We start from the raw sequence: 15,247 nt of genomic DNA on the forward strand, positions 1-15,247 counted from the left end.
GTATTGTCTTTTTGTGGCGTCATTTATTTCTAATCCTAATTTCGAGGGATCAAAAATATACTCTTATTTGGAACGTGACAACTTACGTAATATAATTACAGAATTGCGGTATTGGTGCTCATGATATTTAAATATCATAAGTTAACAGTTTATTTAAAAATTATAGTGTTCAGTTATTCGTCTGGTATTCATCCGGATATTGTCCGTCTCAATTATATCTGGCATTGACCCTGGAAGTGCCCCGACTTTCTGTACGAATTTCTTGTCCGATATTTGGGAGTGATCGGGATTTTGGTAACAAAAATTTTAAAGGGTTCGGAAATTTGGGAAAACTCAAACCCATGATGCCTTTCCCACTATTGCGTACTTTCGCCTGTTGTTTAGGTTTAGGTTCAACTTTCATCGGTGTCAAGGCAGCAAGTGCCCGAGCAGTTTCTTCTTTAATTTGTCTAATCTGTTCTTCTGTATCTAAATCATTCTGATGTGACTCGTTTTCTGCAAGTGTGCGAAACAGTTGCACTTCTTCACTCGCTTTTATTTTAGCATCCTCAATTTTCTTGCATATTTTGGAGTTTTGTTGGGTGATTTGTTCCTTGATAAGTGCAATTTGTTGGGTGGTATCCTGTTCAAGGTCAACTTTTTCCAGATCTGCTTTACAACGCTGCAGTTGCATTTTCTCGTCAGCCTCAGAATTGTAAAGAGTTAAATCATGCTCAGCAGCCTCGATGGCGAAATCTGCATCTTCTTCAGCTTCAAGAATGGCTATTTCGGTGTCGATAAAATTTACGGATCGCTCCTTTTTCGCTGAATAATCGATTTCCTAAGTTTACAAGAATCAAATAACTGATTAATAATGACTGATAATTTATGCATTCTTATGTTAATTTTAGCCCGAGTCAGGAGTTATGGAATCGTCATGTCCGTCAGTCTTTCCGCATAATAAAACCAAAACGGCTGAACCGATTAACTTGCAGCAATTTTGAAATTTGAATGAAAAATTGTGAAATAAAATTGGAAAATTTTCATCTGGTGGGACTCTGTGGGGTGACTCAGCAATATCTTAATTTAAGATATTTCAAGTTGCACAAAATATACAACAAACTATGACGAATGTGAAATTTTTAGAAAAGTTAGTATAGTAGTTGCCGTTGCTATATCGGTTGAAATCTCATATGTAGATACAGGGTAGGGTCACATTTGGTACGTATATGCGATATAGTCGGATTGACCAATAACCATATGTCGGATATGAATGAAAAATGACTTTTTCCATTTATCGACCTACAGTCGCCAAACTTTCTGAGAATGTTTACGGTCACTAGTAGGTCACGTAGGTCAAAGCATATTTTCTCATATTGGTCATATTTTCGGGTTTTGGGACATATTCATATTCCCGATCATATTTCGGGCTTTTTTCGTTCATTTTATCATTTTTGGCCAAATTCTAAGATTTGGCAACCAAATCAACAGAAAATGACAAAAAGTTCAGTTTTCTCACAATTATTCATTGTGAGAAACTTTCAGAAATTTACGCTCACTTTCGCCTAAGGTGATTTAATTCATTGGGAATGAATTAAATTGCCCCAGAACTTGTTTAATTTATAAAAATTGAGCATTACAAGAAAATATATCAAAGAATTAAGCCAAAAATTTGTAAAATAAAGTCATTTTTATGGTCATATTATGAGGATTTTTACGGTCATTTTTCATTCATATTTTGAGGTTTTATCATTCATTCATATCCGACGTCTGCCAATAACCACAACTATGCCTGACTCGGGCTAAATGAAGTCTGCATACTGTAATCTTTTATGGCTTACCATCCATTTTCTATTTGCTAAATTCCTCCCTTTAAAAACACGTTGGGCAGCCTGGTTATATTCATCCTGCGTTGACTCATGAATGCGTGCAATTTCCTTGGCTGTTTTCAAGGCAAGTTTAGTGTCATGCTAGATGAGATTAAAGGTTGGAACAATTAGAAAACAACGTTAAATATCAGAATTAATTCGTTTTTTGTACCTCGGACAATTCCTCTGGGGTAGGTAGATGAAGGTGAGATTGAGAATAGAGTAAATTATTTTGTGGAAAATTTACACCTCGAGGCCCTGTTGCCTGCGTTTGCACATGGCTTTCGTCGAAACAATTTGTATGTTCCATTGTTTTAAAAATAAATTTCCACTTTGTTTTATTTAGAGATTTTTATGTATATCTGAAATTAATTAACGCAAGTATCTAAGATTAACATGAAGAATTAATTGTGTACGGATTGCTGCACTTTGCTTACCAGTTTGGAATAGTTGATTGGACAGACACTTTAATTTTGAGTCAAGTAGATCACTGTGTAAAGTGTGATGCGCACAGTATCTTAAATCTAAAGTAACAGCAAAATGGGTTTTCGTGAAACTGTATGAATACCACTGGATTTCAAGTCCTAAAGTCTGCACTTACTTATTATGCAATGAACATAATACAAATATGTATCAAGAGTTAAGTTGCGCAACACGACTCATGAGATTTTATGTATCAAGAGTTAAATTGGACAGTACGATTCATGAGACTTTATTCTCATGAGGAACATCTACTTATATTTGATTCTTAAAACTCAATAGCCACCATACTCCAACTGATTCTCAAACTAAAGCAAAGCAGATTTTGCGAGAATCCTGGGCAAGGTTAGTCACCACTTTAAACTTTCATTTCATACCATATCCCACTAAAACCCATGAACTTTTTCATGAGTGAATTCATGAGGGTTTGTCGTTCCCATTCTTAATTTCTTATACAACGAGTTCCTACTTTACAGTTTGCCATTAGTGCTTGCATATTGAACACAGTCACCCGTATTTAGTTTTTTTTTATATATTTTAATTCAATAATTTGTCTTTGTTCGATTGACTTGTTAATCAAGTATTCAAAACCATGTCGAATAATACCGACGAATCGCTTCCTATTAATAATGAAATGGGGATGGAAGTTGTGGACACTACTTCACAACTTGTTCCATCCAAGCGAGGAACAATAATTTCTACAATTTGTTACGAAAATGGGATGAATTATCCAAGTTTGGAATTTGCCCAACCAAATCAAACTGAGCTTATCCAGTCTTACAAGGATCTCATTGCTTCTGCAAGGTATATATTTTTTATCAGTTAAACACATTTACTATTTTAATAATTGTTCTTCATGAATAGAGATCCTGCCCTTGAAAATGCTTTGCAGCCAATGCCCTTCATTGTCCGACCATCGCTCAAAGACGAAATCATTGACATTATTAAAAATACTCCGGTGCACGTGTGGTACGCCGTGGTTCCCTTGGTTCTTGTCCTGGTAATTTGCATCCATTGCAATTAATTGCAAAACAGTTGTTATTTTAGAAATAATGTTTACATATTTTCAATTTAGGCATTTTCCCCTGAATTTCGCCTGGTAGTAATCGTTGTTGGAATTTGTTATGGAATTACGTATGTCCTGCAAACATTTAGCACAACTGTGGAGACTAGAGCTGTGCAATCCATTAATGAAAACGTGCTCGCAGTTACTCAAAATGTGAATACAACGTCACACAACGCTACAGCATCATTGGTACACACATACTTTAGTTCAAATTTAATTTTGAAATTTTCGTACTTAAAATACTGAATTTAAAATTATTAATTATGTAGATCACCCAAAATCAAAATATGCAAAAATACACTCTGGACACTGTGAAGGACGTGACTGAAATTCGTGCTGGGGTGGAGAAAGTGCGAATTGCATCAATGGAACACTGTCACGGCATCGACAGAGAGGTTGATTTGAAGATGAAAGCTTTGTCTGAAGGTGGAACAACCGATCGGGCCAAGGATGAAAATGCAATGAAAAAACATAAGGCAGAAATTGAGGCTCAAACAAAAAAAGAAATGGCAAATGCTGAAATTGAGAAGCAGAAAGAGTTTAAAAAAGTCGATATACAAATGAACGCGGATCAAATTCGTAAAGATTTGGAAATTGGGAAACTGGAATCCATCTACAAAACTGAGACGGCAAAGATAAATGCGGATATAGCCATCAAAACGACAGAATTGAGCACAAAAGTTAACCTGGACAAGAACGCTGTTGGCAAAGAAATTGAGCTAGAGAAACTCCGGCAAGATTGATTTTACAACTAATTAAATTGTCAAAATTTGGTCGAATTAGCATTACAATTTGTATTACAGACAAACTACAGCGCAAAAGAAGGACGATAACGAGAAAACGGTGGAAGTGGCCAGGGTTGAAGGAGACGTTGAAATCGGTAAGGCTAAATGGATCGCTGAAATGATGAAGTCCAAGGGAAAGGTGGACATTAAATGGGACACATGGAAGGCTGATCGTAATAACTAGCAATTGACAGTAGAAAGTTTTATGCATAAAACTTTGGCATCATGATGTGGCTAATTTTGGTTTTGAATTCTTGAAATATTCATATATATTTAAATCTATGGGGAAAAATGTTGCATTGATAGATACTTATTGTACTGAAATAATTTAAATGGATAGCTTTCTGTTTAACGAAATGTTTTTACACTATTTAGTATGAAGTGCGTTCCAGCGTATATGTCGTACTTGTGTATTAAGCTGTTCATATGCATACGATAAAATGAAAATATTGTTACCAGATGATATAAATACATGTTAGTCAAACTATTTAATTTTGAAGGAATAAAACATTTTAAAAAAAGCTCATGAATAGATTTATTCTGAACATTAAGTTAAATCCTTTTCAACATGAAGATAATGAATCAAATTTGTCTGCTCAATTATTTCATGTCAATAAGTACTATCATCATTTACCATTTAATCAAGTAATCATCTATTTGTGTTCTAATGAAACATACAGCGTCAAATGATCTACAAATTTATACAAACACAATTTGGGTACTCACATAAGACAAGTTATTGCTGATTTTTGAAAATTAAAACAAAACAAGTCTAGAAAATAGTCGCTTTAAATTAGTAATAAATCTAATTTTCTACAGAAAAACACATCAGGGAAGTACTCATTCCAGAACATAGCTTAAGCATGGCTTTGTCGAGGAACAATATCCTAATTTACACGACTCTCGGTAGTTTAGCATTCAAGGTAAATAATTTCCTGACTTAACAATATCGAAAAAAAGTTTTCCAATATTTGTGACTAGTGAAAAAATGCCTACATATTTACGATAATTTTAATTTAGGTGTTCACATCTGCATCTCTACTCATATCTATTCTCTGGATATTCTTAATATATATAATATCAACAGCTATATATAAAGCTATAGCAATGTACAAAAGGAGTGTAAAAGTTGCTGATGAAAATAAGAAGAGACTCAGTACGGTGTTAAATAATCAAATCACAGCAATGGATGAAGTTTTGTCCAATGTAAGCATGGAAATATATTATTGTACGTGTTATTGCGTACACAATTATCTTATTATTTTATAATTACAGCAGGATAATGCAAATCAGATGAATATGAGAAAGTTGGACAGCGTTAAAGAAGAATATCGACGTCAGGCAATCGCTGAAATGATGAAAATACGCATCAATTATCATCGTATCAAAATTGACCACATATAAATCTTAACAAAATTTCTCAGATAATCCCCTCTAAGATGTAACTCTAGTATAATTTTATCGTCTTGTACATAGATTTAATGGATCATTATGAAAGCAGTGTTAAGCTATATGCATAGTCCGTGATTTAACGGTGATTATCCAACCTCGTAATGCTATAGAAGTAATTGCTAGATAGCATGTTCACCGTGAAATCAAGTACTATGGATGCAGATTTACGGAGTCTGCAAAGCAAATTTGATAACTTTGATTTCCAATTGGTTTGCAACAAGCATTGCAAAAATACTTAGTGACAATATGTATATAATGTAACTTGTAAAGGCTCAGTTTGCAATTGACTACGTTATTTTCGAGAAAACCATTGGATCGTTTAAATTACAATTAGCATTAGCTACCTCACCGCTCAGTGATCCTGAATGAAATAAAAGATGTGTATGTGTTGACAAATTTGACAAATACTTGGCACAATGATAGACAGCGGCTTCCAATCTTTGTAATGAATGAGTGACATGTATAAAATCTTATAAAATACTAATACTTATTAATGTGATAATTCAAATTAAGGAAACTAATATGAGAGGAAAATTAAATTAAATTAATCTGATTGGATTTGAGACATTACTGTTTACATATGTACATACATTTGATAGCTAGCTTAAAAATGGAATTTCCTAAAGAAAAAGTTTGTACGCTTTTACTTGGAATTTTACAACCAATTAAATATGTTAAAAAATACTTGAGCTAGAAAACTCAATTCAGTCTCAACTATGTACTAGGTATGTACAGATACATTTGTCCGTATCTGTATACTAAATTCAAGAATTTATGTACCTTGATTTGATTCTTCTATCAGCAATTAAATCGGCACTCCCATGCCTGGATTAACATATTGTAATTGAATGACACAAATACATACATACATGAAAATGATCTCGTAATAAATGTCATAGGCCAAGATTGAGAAGTGATATCATTTCTTCTTATGCACTTGGACGCATAATTTTGTGTTTATTACAAATTTTAGCGCTTTAAAAGTATATGTACACACTTGCAACTCGTACCCACTATTTATACACATTAATTTATCCTGACAGAATATGACACAGTTACAGATTTTACGATTTGAGAATACCCATTTTCTCGGCGTCTTGGTAATCGTCTCATTACTTTTCTCACAACTCGTTTCCCAGCTCTCCGAATCGGTTTTGATTCGCTTTCTTCCTTCTTCAACTTCTTGATATTGGTCATCGTCATCCCGGTCAAGTAGACGACTTCAAACTTGTCATGAAATGCATTTCTGCTCTCATCCTCGGCCAAGTCTTGATTTTTCTCTCTGTAGTCGTGCTGATCCCGTTGAGGGAGAAGATATATCACGGTCTTCTCCGGTTTTGCGACTGGTTTCTTGACCATCGGCTCATCCGGCGATGTTTTGATGAAGATGACATTGCCAGGATTGTTGTCTTCGGAGAGATCTGGAGACGGAACTGGGGGCAACATGTCTTCAGGGACTTTGAAGAATGCACCAAACAAGAATCCTGGAAATTTGCAGATCCCCCAAGGACAAAAAGGTGACGTTGACGGAGTCTCGGGTTCTGGATTGCTCCGTTTTGATTTTATAAATGTTTCCGTTTTAGCACGAGATGAAATTTGGAATTGATTTAGGTCTCCGATTTTTACAGATTCCACAATTGTTAGCTGAGAAGGTGCACTAGTTGGCCACACGCGTTCAATAAATTGATACTTATTTTCTGGAAATGATCCCGACGAAGTTGTGTAATCACTGAACACCAAACTTGCTATAATTATAGCTAACCTTAAGGTTTCCATTTTGAAAATTTTGCTTGCCTGAAACAAATATTAGCCTAGATTTAAATCAGAATCGTCCGTTTAAATTTATTAATAATACTGCCCCATTTCATCGCCAAGTCTGATATCCCTTGGTCAAAAGTGGTATGAATGAGCTGCAACAAAATTTGTAAGCTATGCACGAACTGAGACAATTATCGAAACAAGTAAAAGTAAGAGATTATACAATATTGGTAATCGTATTGTAGCTGATATTGAGCTTTACCCATCCTCATTTCCATTACAACATTGGTGTTTAATGAGTCTTATTAAGCTGACAAGAAGACCAGACCTCTCACACTGCAAACATTGACAAAGAAGACGATGCAGTCCAGTCAACTAAATAATCTTGCATTGCATTCACGTATGTAAATTAACTCATTATCATAACACATCATTTCATAAAGAACGATGCACCAAGCCTGAACAACCTTAACATGTGGAATAATATGCGTAATGTTGAAGTTTCAAGTTGATTATGAAGATTTAAGTTGGTGGTTGGTGTACTAAATCAAAATGAATGTTGCTGTATCAATGACTTTCATCTTCATCCTGTTAATCTTTTATGATCTTGTGCATAATGTTTGTTTACGCACTCATGACAGTAATTCTGCACAATATTGTGCTAGATTAATTTGGAATTTTTGAAAAAAAACTGGGAATTTAGTGACAAAAAAAAATTTCGACTTATTTACGCTGGAAAGAATGAGATACTTAAAACGATGAGGGTACATTGTTTGCATTCTTTACGACGCAAAAATATTTCTTTATTTAGGTTGACACAAAAACAAAAATGCAAAGACCTACAAAATTCTCTCTGGGTCAACCACAATCGAACCAAGGTTTTGAGATTTATGTAAATAGGTATATAAAGGAAGCATCGTGAAACTGCTGCAGGCAGCCAGTTTCACTTCCAGTTGGCAAATTGATTAGATAAGTTGTAAAAAAATATTACGCCATAATTAGGAAAATATATTAATCTAGGTAAAATGTACAAATCTTTGGTAAGTACACTGTAAAAAATTAAACGGAACAAATTCTAATTAAGATTTATTAAATACTTTTCAACAACTTTTTTTGCATATTTTGAAAAAATTGCTACATTTTCTTTACATGCAAAATTACTTTTCAATTTCACCAATCAAATTTTCTTCTCGCAGAAAATTTTCATACTTTCCTGTCTCATCTCACTTTCTTTTTGCGGAACACGTCCAGCCCACCCAGGCGAGGAAGCACGTGCCCTCGCGTTATGGGATCGACACTGCTCCGGGGGCAAGGACGGTGGTAACGAGGGCAGTACCTTCATCCATTGCAAACATCCACTTGAAGTCCAAACAAAAACTTTGATAAGCTCGATCCAAGCCCAAAATCCGGAACAGCTTCAACGAGAACAATACATTTTCGTTGACCCACCAAAAATACACTTCAACCATGAGCTTGAAATCCGTGGCGGTGCAGCTCTAGAACCCAAGACGGTCGTTTATGTCAGACCAGCCAAGACCAGCCACACGTACGAGGCGGACCTCCAAATTCCTAAGAATGAGCACAAGAAGCCAGAGCTGGTATTTTTGTCGTCATCCGGCGGGAGTGGCGGGGCGAGAGGTCAAGGGGTCGAGGTCGCCCAGAGTTCGGCTCCACTTCCGATAGTCGCCAAAGCACCTCCAGTGGTTGAGGAGAATGATAGTGACAAATTTAGCAAGAGGGAAGCGCAGCCCGTGCGACCAGTCTATGTCAGACCAGACTCTTCCGTCGTCTATGTTACTTCCACGGAATCGAAAAGAGTCGCGTTAAATGGAATGTTGTCAACACAAGGCATCAAGTCGTAGGATCATAGTGTATAAAGTAAATTTTTGTGTAATTAATGGCTATTTATTTTTGTGTCAAGGTTGCCTGCGTGCGTGTATGTTATGTGTATTTAGATAATTAATAAAATTTGCTTAAGGTGAAAAGAACATTACGTATTCAGCTAGTTTTAAGCATGCACAAGTTTAATCATGAGGAAATATGCAGATTTTTTTACTAAACTTGACTAGTTTTAGTGCATGGTTGACCAAATGCATTAAAAACTTTATTATGAAATAACGTCGATTTCCATCGATAACCATGTGTTTATCCAACCCCTCCATTACAAGCCTCGAGATTGAAATTGTACACTTATTATTAAATACGTCAGCAAAGTGTTACAAACCTGTGAAGAAAATTAGCATAAAAGAAGTAACTTAAAAATATTTTATAAGCGTTTTAAATACTTACCACTGACACGAAGGAGTAATTGATAAGGAAAAATCCATTCCCACTTAATCCATAAGTATGAGTGCTAAGCTGAACCCGGAGACTTACAAGATCCAAATGCGATCCAGGGTTCTTCGTGAAATTTGCGTTTACCAAAATAAATTTGGCTTTCTCCATCTAAATACGTCATGTATTTAAATTTTTAGCAATCTAGTCGTTAATTCATTACATTTGTGCTACATATTACCATCCCAGCAATTTCTGCACACATGTAAAAAACGATGCAAATCAGGACGAAAAACATGGTCAATTTGACCTTCGTGTACATACATTCTCCATCCGAGACAACAATTTCTTTCAGATACACTGAATAAAATGAGAACGACTCCAAAGCGTAAGTTAACATCAATCTGGAAAATGACCTGTTCATGAGATCTATAAGTTGACACACTTTGTGATACTTGTTTAATTCGGACATAAAAGATGCCTCGTTTGTAATTCGACTTTCCTCTAATCCTCGAAAAAAAGTACGAACTATTAAATTCAGTAATAAGACTAGGCTGAAAATGACCGTATCTGTTGAATAGCTTAGCATCATACGAGAATACAAGAGAATTCCGGAGATAAAGTAATTCGTGACATAATTAGATCCTGCAATTAAAAAAAAATATTCGGAAATAATTACCAATTATCAAATGTAGGTAGTCTTTAGCATAATACGCCATGATTACCTCTTGAAATAACTTCTGTTGCATTAATTTGTGAAATTCTGCATGCCCTCGGATTAAAAAATGGACTGCTTAAACCCACAATGACGTCAATCAAGGAATCACTTTCAAGTGGTGGCTCATGTATTAAAACAATGTCAATTAGCCCTATTCCAATGAAGACTAAAGGTATCAATATTGCCACCCAGGACGGAGGTGGGGAACTATGCGGGTCAAATTTTTGAAGATTTTTCTCTTCAAAATCCTTGGCCACTTGCTGCACAACTTGGTCGAATTTGTCTTTGCCGGTCCAAACTAAATGGACAAAATTGAAGTGGTGTAGGCAAATTACGCAGCGGAGAAAGATTCGAAGATACTCGAGGGGGTTGTTGGACGATCGGGATACCGGTGAATTACTGAGTTCGTTGCAGTAAACTAATAATCCAAGTAACTGGGTTGTCCCGCAGATAAGCTTGAATATGCATTGGTTAATTTTAGTGCAGATATCTTAATGGATGTATGCACGACAACGTCCGTCTTGTTTTGGGTAATTTATCGAACAGTTTGCATAATAATATTGAAAACATGCTCATTTGCTGAGTAATTTGGAAATACAAAAATTCCATGCTTTTTCAGCAAAAGTTTTATGGAATTGTTACTTACATATTTATGTAATATGCTCAATTTACGAGATTTGAGCTTTGTGAAGGTTGTCGTGAGTACACCCAATGACTATGATCAATATCTTAAGTTTCCGGGAATATATATTATTTATTTACACACCTTACGCAGAATTTTTGTAATGAAGTGCCAACTGGTGTTTCCATTTTGAGGAGGGGTTGGTAGGAATGCGGTTAACTTGTGTTTTATCGAAATTGTTTCCTCCTCAGCATTAACTCTTATTTGGAATGGACACAGAAATACGCAGTATAAAAGGTTGATTGGGATTATAAGAAGGTTTTCAAATTTTCTTGTGAACAATTTATGCCACATTTTGAAAAATATTAATTGAATTGAATTTCATGAATGACTACATAATGCTGTACTAAACGTATACATATAAACCCAATCGGACGAATATAAATAAGTATTTATAATTGAATGCAATATTTGATAAGTTTGATTGCCCAATCCATTAACTACACACATAACAAGATGAATATGGGTGTTGTCATATTGTACGTCTAATTTTATTGCTTGCCGTTAAAAAAAATATTGGCATTTTCCTGATACATGCATCCCTGTACACCAATAAATTGAATTGGCATATCAATTTAGAACGCATAAAGCAAGTAACGTTGATCGTAAAGAAATTAGTCTTTAATCGCTTACATATTTACAAGTGGAACAGTTTCATATGTCAAGTTTTCTTTGTTAGAATGACACGTGTACATATGTAGTTATATATGTATCTTAATTTAATTATTACCTACAAGAATTTTGCCCTTATGTAAATACGAAAAATACTTAATTTCGCATATATCCAGCTTTTCCTTAGTTAGGCTTAATGATGAGAGAATTACATATGTATGTATGTACATATGTCCATATATCCAGCAGATTAAAGTAGCTCATTTCATGTTTAGCTCATTAGATTGAAATCGATCCGCCTTATTGACTCTTGTAACTAGTGGAACAATCTCTTATCAAGATGTCCAACGGAAGGTCGTGCTCTGCACTTGTGTTTTGCAAGTGAAATATTTCGCAGAATTTGAATGTAATTCTGTATCACCACTATAATCCAAAACTCGATATATATACGTATTTATACTTTCGAACCCTAGTTACTTATCTGCTTAACCTTCTCCTCATGATGAACGAAACATACTTAATGAATATGTTGATATATAATACTTTGTGTCCTCCGTCGTTCAGACATTATCACCAAGCTAGATCGCTAAAACGGTTCATTCGAAAGTCACCCTCAAATACCTCTACAAATTAAACGAAAGTGTAATCAAATTTTTACCATTATGCTTAAATACGGTCAGTTTCACGTGATCATATTCCTTTGTCACGGTTCAAACCATCACACAATCACCAAGTTATCTCGTCTCAAATTAATTTTAGTTAAGTATTTAATTTGTCCATTATACATTTATTTCGCTTCATCACTTTATGTGGCTTAACACTAAAATACATAAATACCTACATTAGATTAATAAATAAATATTAAATACGCATTGTACACTACGCATCGCACTTTTACATAATACAAAATTTGTTTAGAATTTATTTAATGACTCCACCCCATTTCACCCTAAATTACCACGAATCTCTCCGTTTCCTTGCAGACGCTACACTGACCACGGATGAATACGGTCTTGTGTAAACTGGTCTCACGCTCACCGTCTCAGTCTCTCTTTTGTTAACTTGCTTGTTATTCTCCTCAACCACTGGAGGTGCTTTGGCGACTATCGGAAGTGGAGCCGAACTCTGGGCGACCTCGACCCCTTGACCTCTCGCCCCGCCACTCCCGCCGGATGACGACAAAAATACCAGCTCTGGCTTCTTGTGCTCATTCTTAGGAATTTGGAGGTCCGCTTCGTACGTGTGGCTGGTCTTGGCTGGTCTGACGTAAACGATCGTCTTGGGTTCGAGAGCTGCTCCGCCACGGATTTCAAGCTCATGATTGAAATGGATTTTCGGTGGGTCAACGAAAATGTATTGTTCTCGTTGGTCGCCTCCGTCCCTGGTTTGAGCTTGGATTGAAGTTTGCAGAGTTTTGGTTTGCGTTTGGAGGGGGTGTTTGCAATGGATGAAGATGTTTCCTTCTGTCCCACCCTCTTTTCCTCCAGCGCAAAGTCGGTCCCACAAGGCGAGGGCGCGCGCTTCCTCGCCTGGGTTGGCTTGTCGCGTTCCACACGAGGAAATAGCGACGAGACAGGAAAAGATGAAAAATTTCTGGGGAAAATGAGACAACGTTAATTTTATACTGTCAAATTTTTTAAAGGGTTTTTTTTTAAATTCAGTAAAATTTCGAACTTAATTAGACCCGAATTTCACAACTTACCATGACCATCTTTGCCTACACTGAACTTATTACAAGATATTATACAATTGATTTGACGCCTGGAAGTGGAACAGACTGACTGCAACAATTTCATTGTGTTTCCTTTATATACCTAAATCTCCTCGAGATGTAAAACCTTGATGAGTTTGTGGTTGACCCAGAGAAAAAAATAGAGTAGGTTGATCTTTGTCTTGGCAGTGATATTTGCATCATTCCTGCAAAAAAGTTTAGCATAAAACCAATCATAAGACGAGGAAGGCTTAAAGTTTTTCACAAATTTGGACATCGCAGTTTTACAGTAATTTTCATCCAGCATAATCTGATTACGATTTTATTGACTTTTCGCCCTTAAACTAGCACAAGCATGCAGATAATAATTTATTTAATGCGTAATTATTGTTATGGATGCAAAGTAAATAATACAATATCATAATCTCATGATGCTCATCATGAGAATGCTTTACGTGACAATAACACTTTGATTAATTTCATATGGAGATGATACCAGCAATTAACTTGAAAACACGACACGACATGTTGAGTATAGCTTTTGGGTTCAGTGAAGCTAACTCAATAATGAAAACATTACATGATACTAAACAATGCACACACACGTAATAATTATATAATATTTGAGGATGAATTATATTTGCATAAATGAATACGAAATGAGAGATTAGTGGAATGCATCTTCCTGCAGCCTTTTTTACATCGCAAAAGTGCACAAGGTTTGACATTGGTCTGACATAACTGACTGACCACACGAGTGCGAATAAGGGGATGAGAAGATGCACTTCATTAAAGACATCAAGTCAGCCTCTTCTGCATTACAATAACCACTTCTGATTACTTTGTTGTGCGTGCAAAGAAATTAATTCGTCGTGTACCTCGTTATTCACTACCATTTTCCACAAAGAGCACAGTGTTAAAGAAGTGGTGCCAAATTTTGAGCTAATTGCATTATCCAATTTTAATATAATTTTGGCAAAATGCAAAATCCCTCCAGCATTGTGATATTTTCAGTGGTGGTTGCAAGTACGATTATTACTACGAAGGGTACCCATCCGCCCGAAAATATTGGAACAGTGCTAAATTTTTCATCTTCTCCAGTTCCACTTACAATTGTGGAATCTGTAAAAATCGGAGAGCTAAATCAATTTCAAATTCCATCCCGTGCTAAAATGGAAGCATTTATAAAATCAAAACGGAGCAATCCAGAACCCGAGACGCCATCAACGTCGCCTTTTTGTCCTTGGGGGATCTGCAAATTTCCAGGCTTCTTGTTTGGTGCATTCTTCAAAGTCCCTGAAGACATGTTGCCTCCAGTCCCATCTCCAGATCTCCCCGAAGACAACAATCCTGGCAACGTTATCTTCATCAAAACCTCGCCGGACGAGCCGATGGTCAAGAAACCGGTCGCAAAACCGGAGAAGACCGTGATCTATCTTCTCCCTCAACGGGATCAACACGACTACCGAGAGAAAAACCAAGACTTGGCCGAGGATGAGAGCAGGAATGCATTTCATGATAAATTTGAAGTCGTCTACTTGACCGGGATGACGATGGCTGATGTCAGGAAGATGAAGAAGGAGGAACGCGAATCAAAACCGATTCGGAGACCGGGAAGACAAGTAGTTAAGAGACGAATTATCGGAAAACGACATAATAATCATCCTCACGTGATCACATCGGTTTCAGTTTCTTATTCAATAGGGCGAAATCAGTGATGTTAAATATTTAGTCAGATTATTTTTACAGTATTTTTCATGTATTTTTTAACTAACAAAGTTCAATTTTTTCATAATGTTGTACAATTTATGGCGAGGGTTGGACAAACTTAGCTTATTTACGTGGGTGGTTAAATATTAAGA

The 15,247-nt window shown here is 35.9% G+C and overlaps 6 protein-coding genes across 10 annotated transcripts; 3 read left to right on the plus strand and 3 right to left on the minus strand.

Annotated features, from left to right (window-relative positions):
• Positions 1–3: 3 nt before the first annotated feature.
• LOC110863294 lies at positions 4–2,564 on the minus strand. Of its 3 annotated transcripts, none has more exons than XM_035858052.1 (4): positions 2,449–2,564; positions 2,020–2,371; positions 1,821–1,949; positions 4–820 (listed from the first exon to the last, which is right to left on the minus strand). In XM_035858052.1, exons 2-4 carry the CDS (start codon positions 2,155–2,157, stop codon positions 209–211), a joined length of 879 nt encoding a protein of 292 aa, XP_035713945.1. In that variant the 5' UTR covers positions 2,158–2,371; positions 2,449–2,564; the 3' UTR covers positions 4–208. The 3 variants fall into 3 exon arrangements, with proteins under 3 accessions (XP_035713945.1, XP_035713947.1, XP_021968261.1); XM_035858054.1 differs by lacking the exon at positions 2,449–2,564 and having other exon boundaries at positions 2,020–2,209; positions 2,285–2,430; XM_022112569.2 differs by lacking the exon at positions 2,449–2,564 and having other exon boundaries at positions 2,020–2,430.
• A 241-nt stretch (positions 2,565–2,805) lies between these two features.
• Positions 2,806–4,693, plus strand: LOC110858107. The gene is made up of 5 exons (XM_022106813.2): positions 2,806–3,131; positions 3,192–3,327; positions 3,403–3,582; positions 3,663–4,126; positions 4,197–4,693. Exons 1-5 carry the CDS (start codon positions 2,920–2,922, stop codon positions 4,360–4,362), a joined length of 1,158 nt encoding a protein of 385 aa, XP_021962505.1. The 5' UTR covers positions 2,806–2,919; the 3' UTR covers positions 4,363–4,693.
• Positions 4,694–4,998: 305 nt separating this feature from the next.
• On the plus strand, positions 4,999–5,673 carry LOC118438199. The gene is made up of 3 exons (XM_035858073.1): positions 4,999–5,101; positions 5,199–5,384; positions 5,454–5,673. The coding sequence occupies exons 1-3, from the start codon at positions 5,042–5,044 to the stop codon at positions 5,580–5,582; spliced, it is 375 nt and encodes a 124-aa protein (XP_035713966.1). The 5' UTR covers positions 4,999–5,041; the 3' UTR covers positions 5,583–5,673.
• An 863-nt stretch (positions 5,674–6,536) lies between these two features.
• On the minus strand, positions 6,537–7,893 carry LOC118438195. 3 transcript variants are annotated; one of them, XM_035858060.1, is made up of 2 exons: positions 7,651–7,893; positions 6,537–7,540 (listed from the first exon to the last, which is right to left on the minus strand). In XM_035858060.1, exon 2 carries the CDS (start codon positions 7,404–7,406, stop codon positions 6,657–6,659), a length of 750 nt encoding a protein of 249 aa, XP_035713953.1. In that variant the 5' UTR covers positions 7,407–7,540; positions 7,651–7,893; the 3' UTR covers positions 6,537–6,656. The 3 variants fall into 3 exon arrangements, with proteins under 3 accessions (XP_035713953.1, XP_035713951.1, XP_035713956.1); XM_035858058.1 differs by having other exon boundaries at positions 6,537–7,570; XM_035858063.1 differs by having other exon boundaries at positions 7,612–7,893.
• A 408-nt stretch (positions 7,894–8,301) lies between these two features.
• LOC110841641 lies at positions 8,302–9,378 on the plus strand. The gene is made up of 2 exons (XM_022087325.2): positions 8,302–8,428; positions 8,585–9,378. Exons 1-2 carry the CDS (start codon positions 8,414–8,416, stop codon positions 9,248–9,250), a joined length of 681 nt encoding a protein of 226 aa, XP_021943017.1. The 5' UTR covers positions 8,302–8,413; the 3' UTR covers positions 9,251–9,378.
• A 3,045-nt stretch (positions 9,379–12,423) lies between these two features.
• Positions 12,424–13,455, minus strand: LOC110863477. The gene is made up of 2 exons (XM_022112799.2): positions 13,377–13,455; positions 12,424–13,267 (listed from the first exon to the last, which is right to left on the minus strand). The coding sequence occupies exons 1-2, from the start codon at positions 13,383–13,385 to the stop codon at positions 12,629–12,631; spliced, it is 648 nt and encodes a 215-aa protein (XP_021968491.1). The 5' UTR covers positions 13,386–13,455; the 3' UTR covers positions 12,424–12,628.
• Positions 13,456–15,247: the final 1,792 nt, after the last annotated feature.

Source organism: Folsomia candida, unplaced genomic scaffold, assembly GCF_002217175.1.
Source record: "Folsomia candida strain VU population unplaced genomic scaffold, ASM221717v1 Fcan01_Sc001, whole genome shotgun sequence".
NCBI classification, from domain to species: domain Eukaryota; kingdom Metazoa; phylum Arthropoda; class Collembola; order Entomobryomorpha; family Isotomidae; genus Folsomia; species Folsomia candida.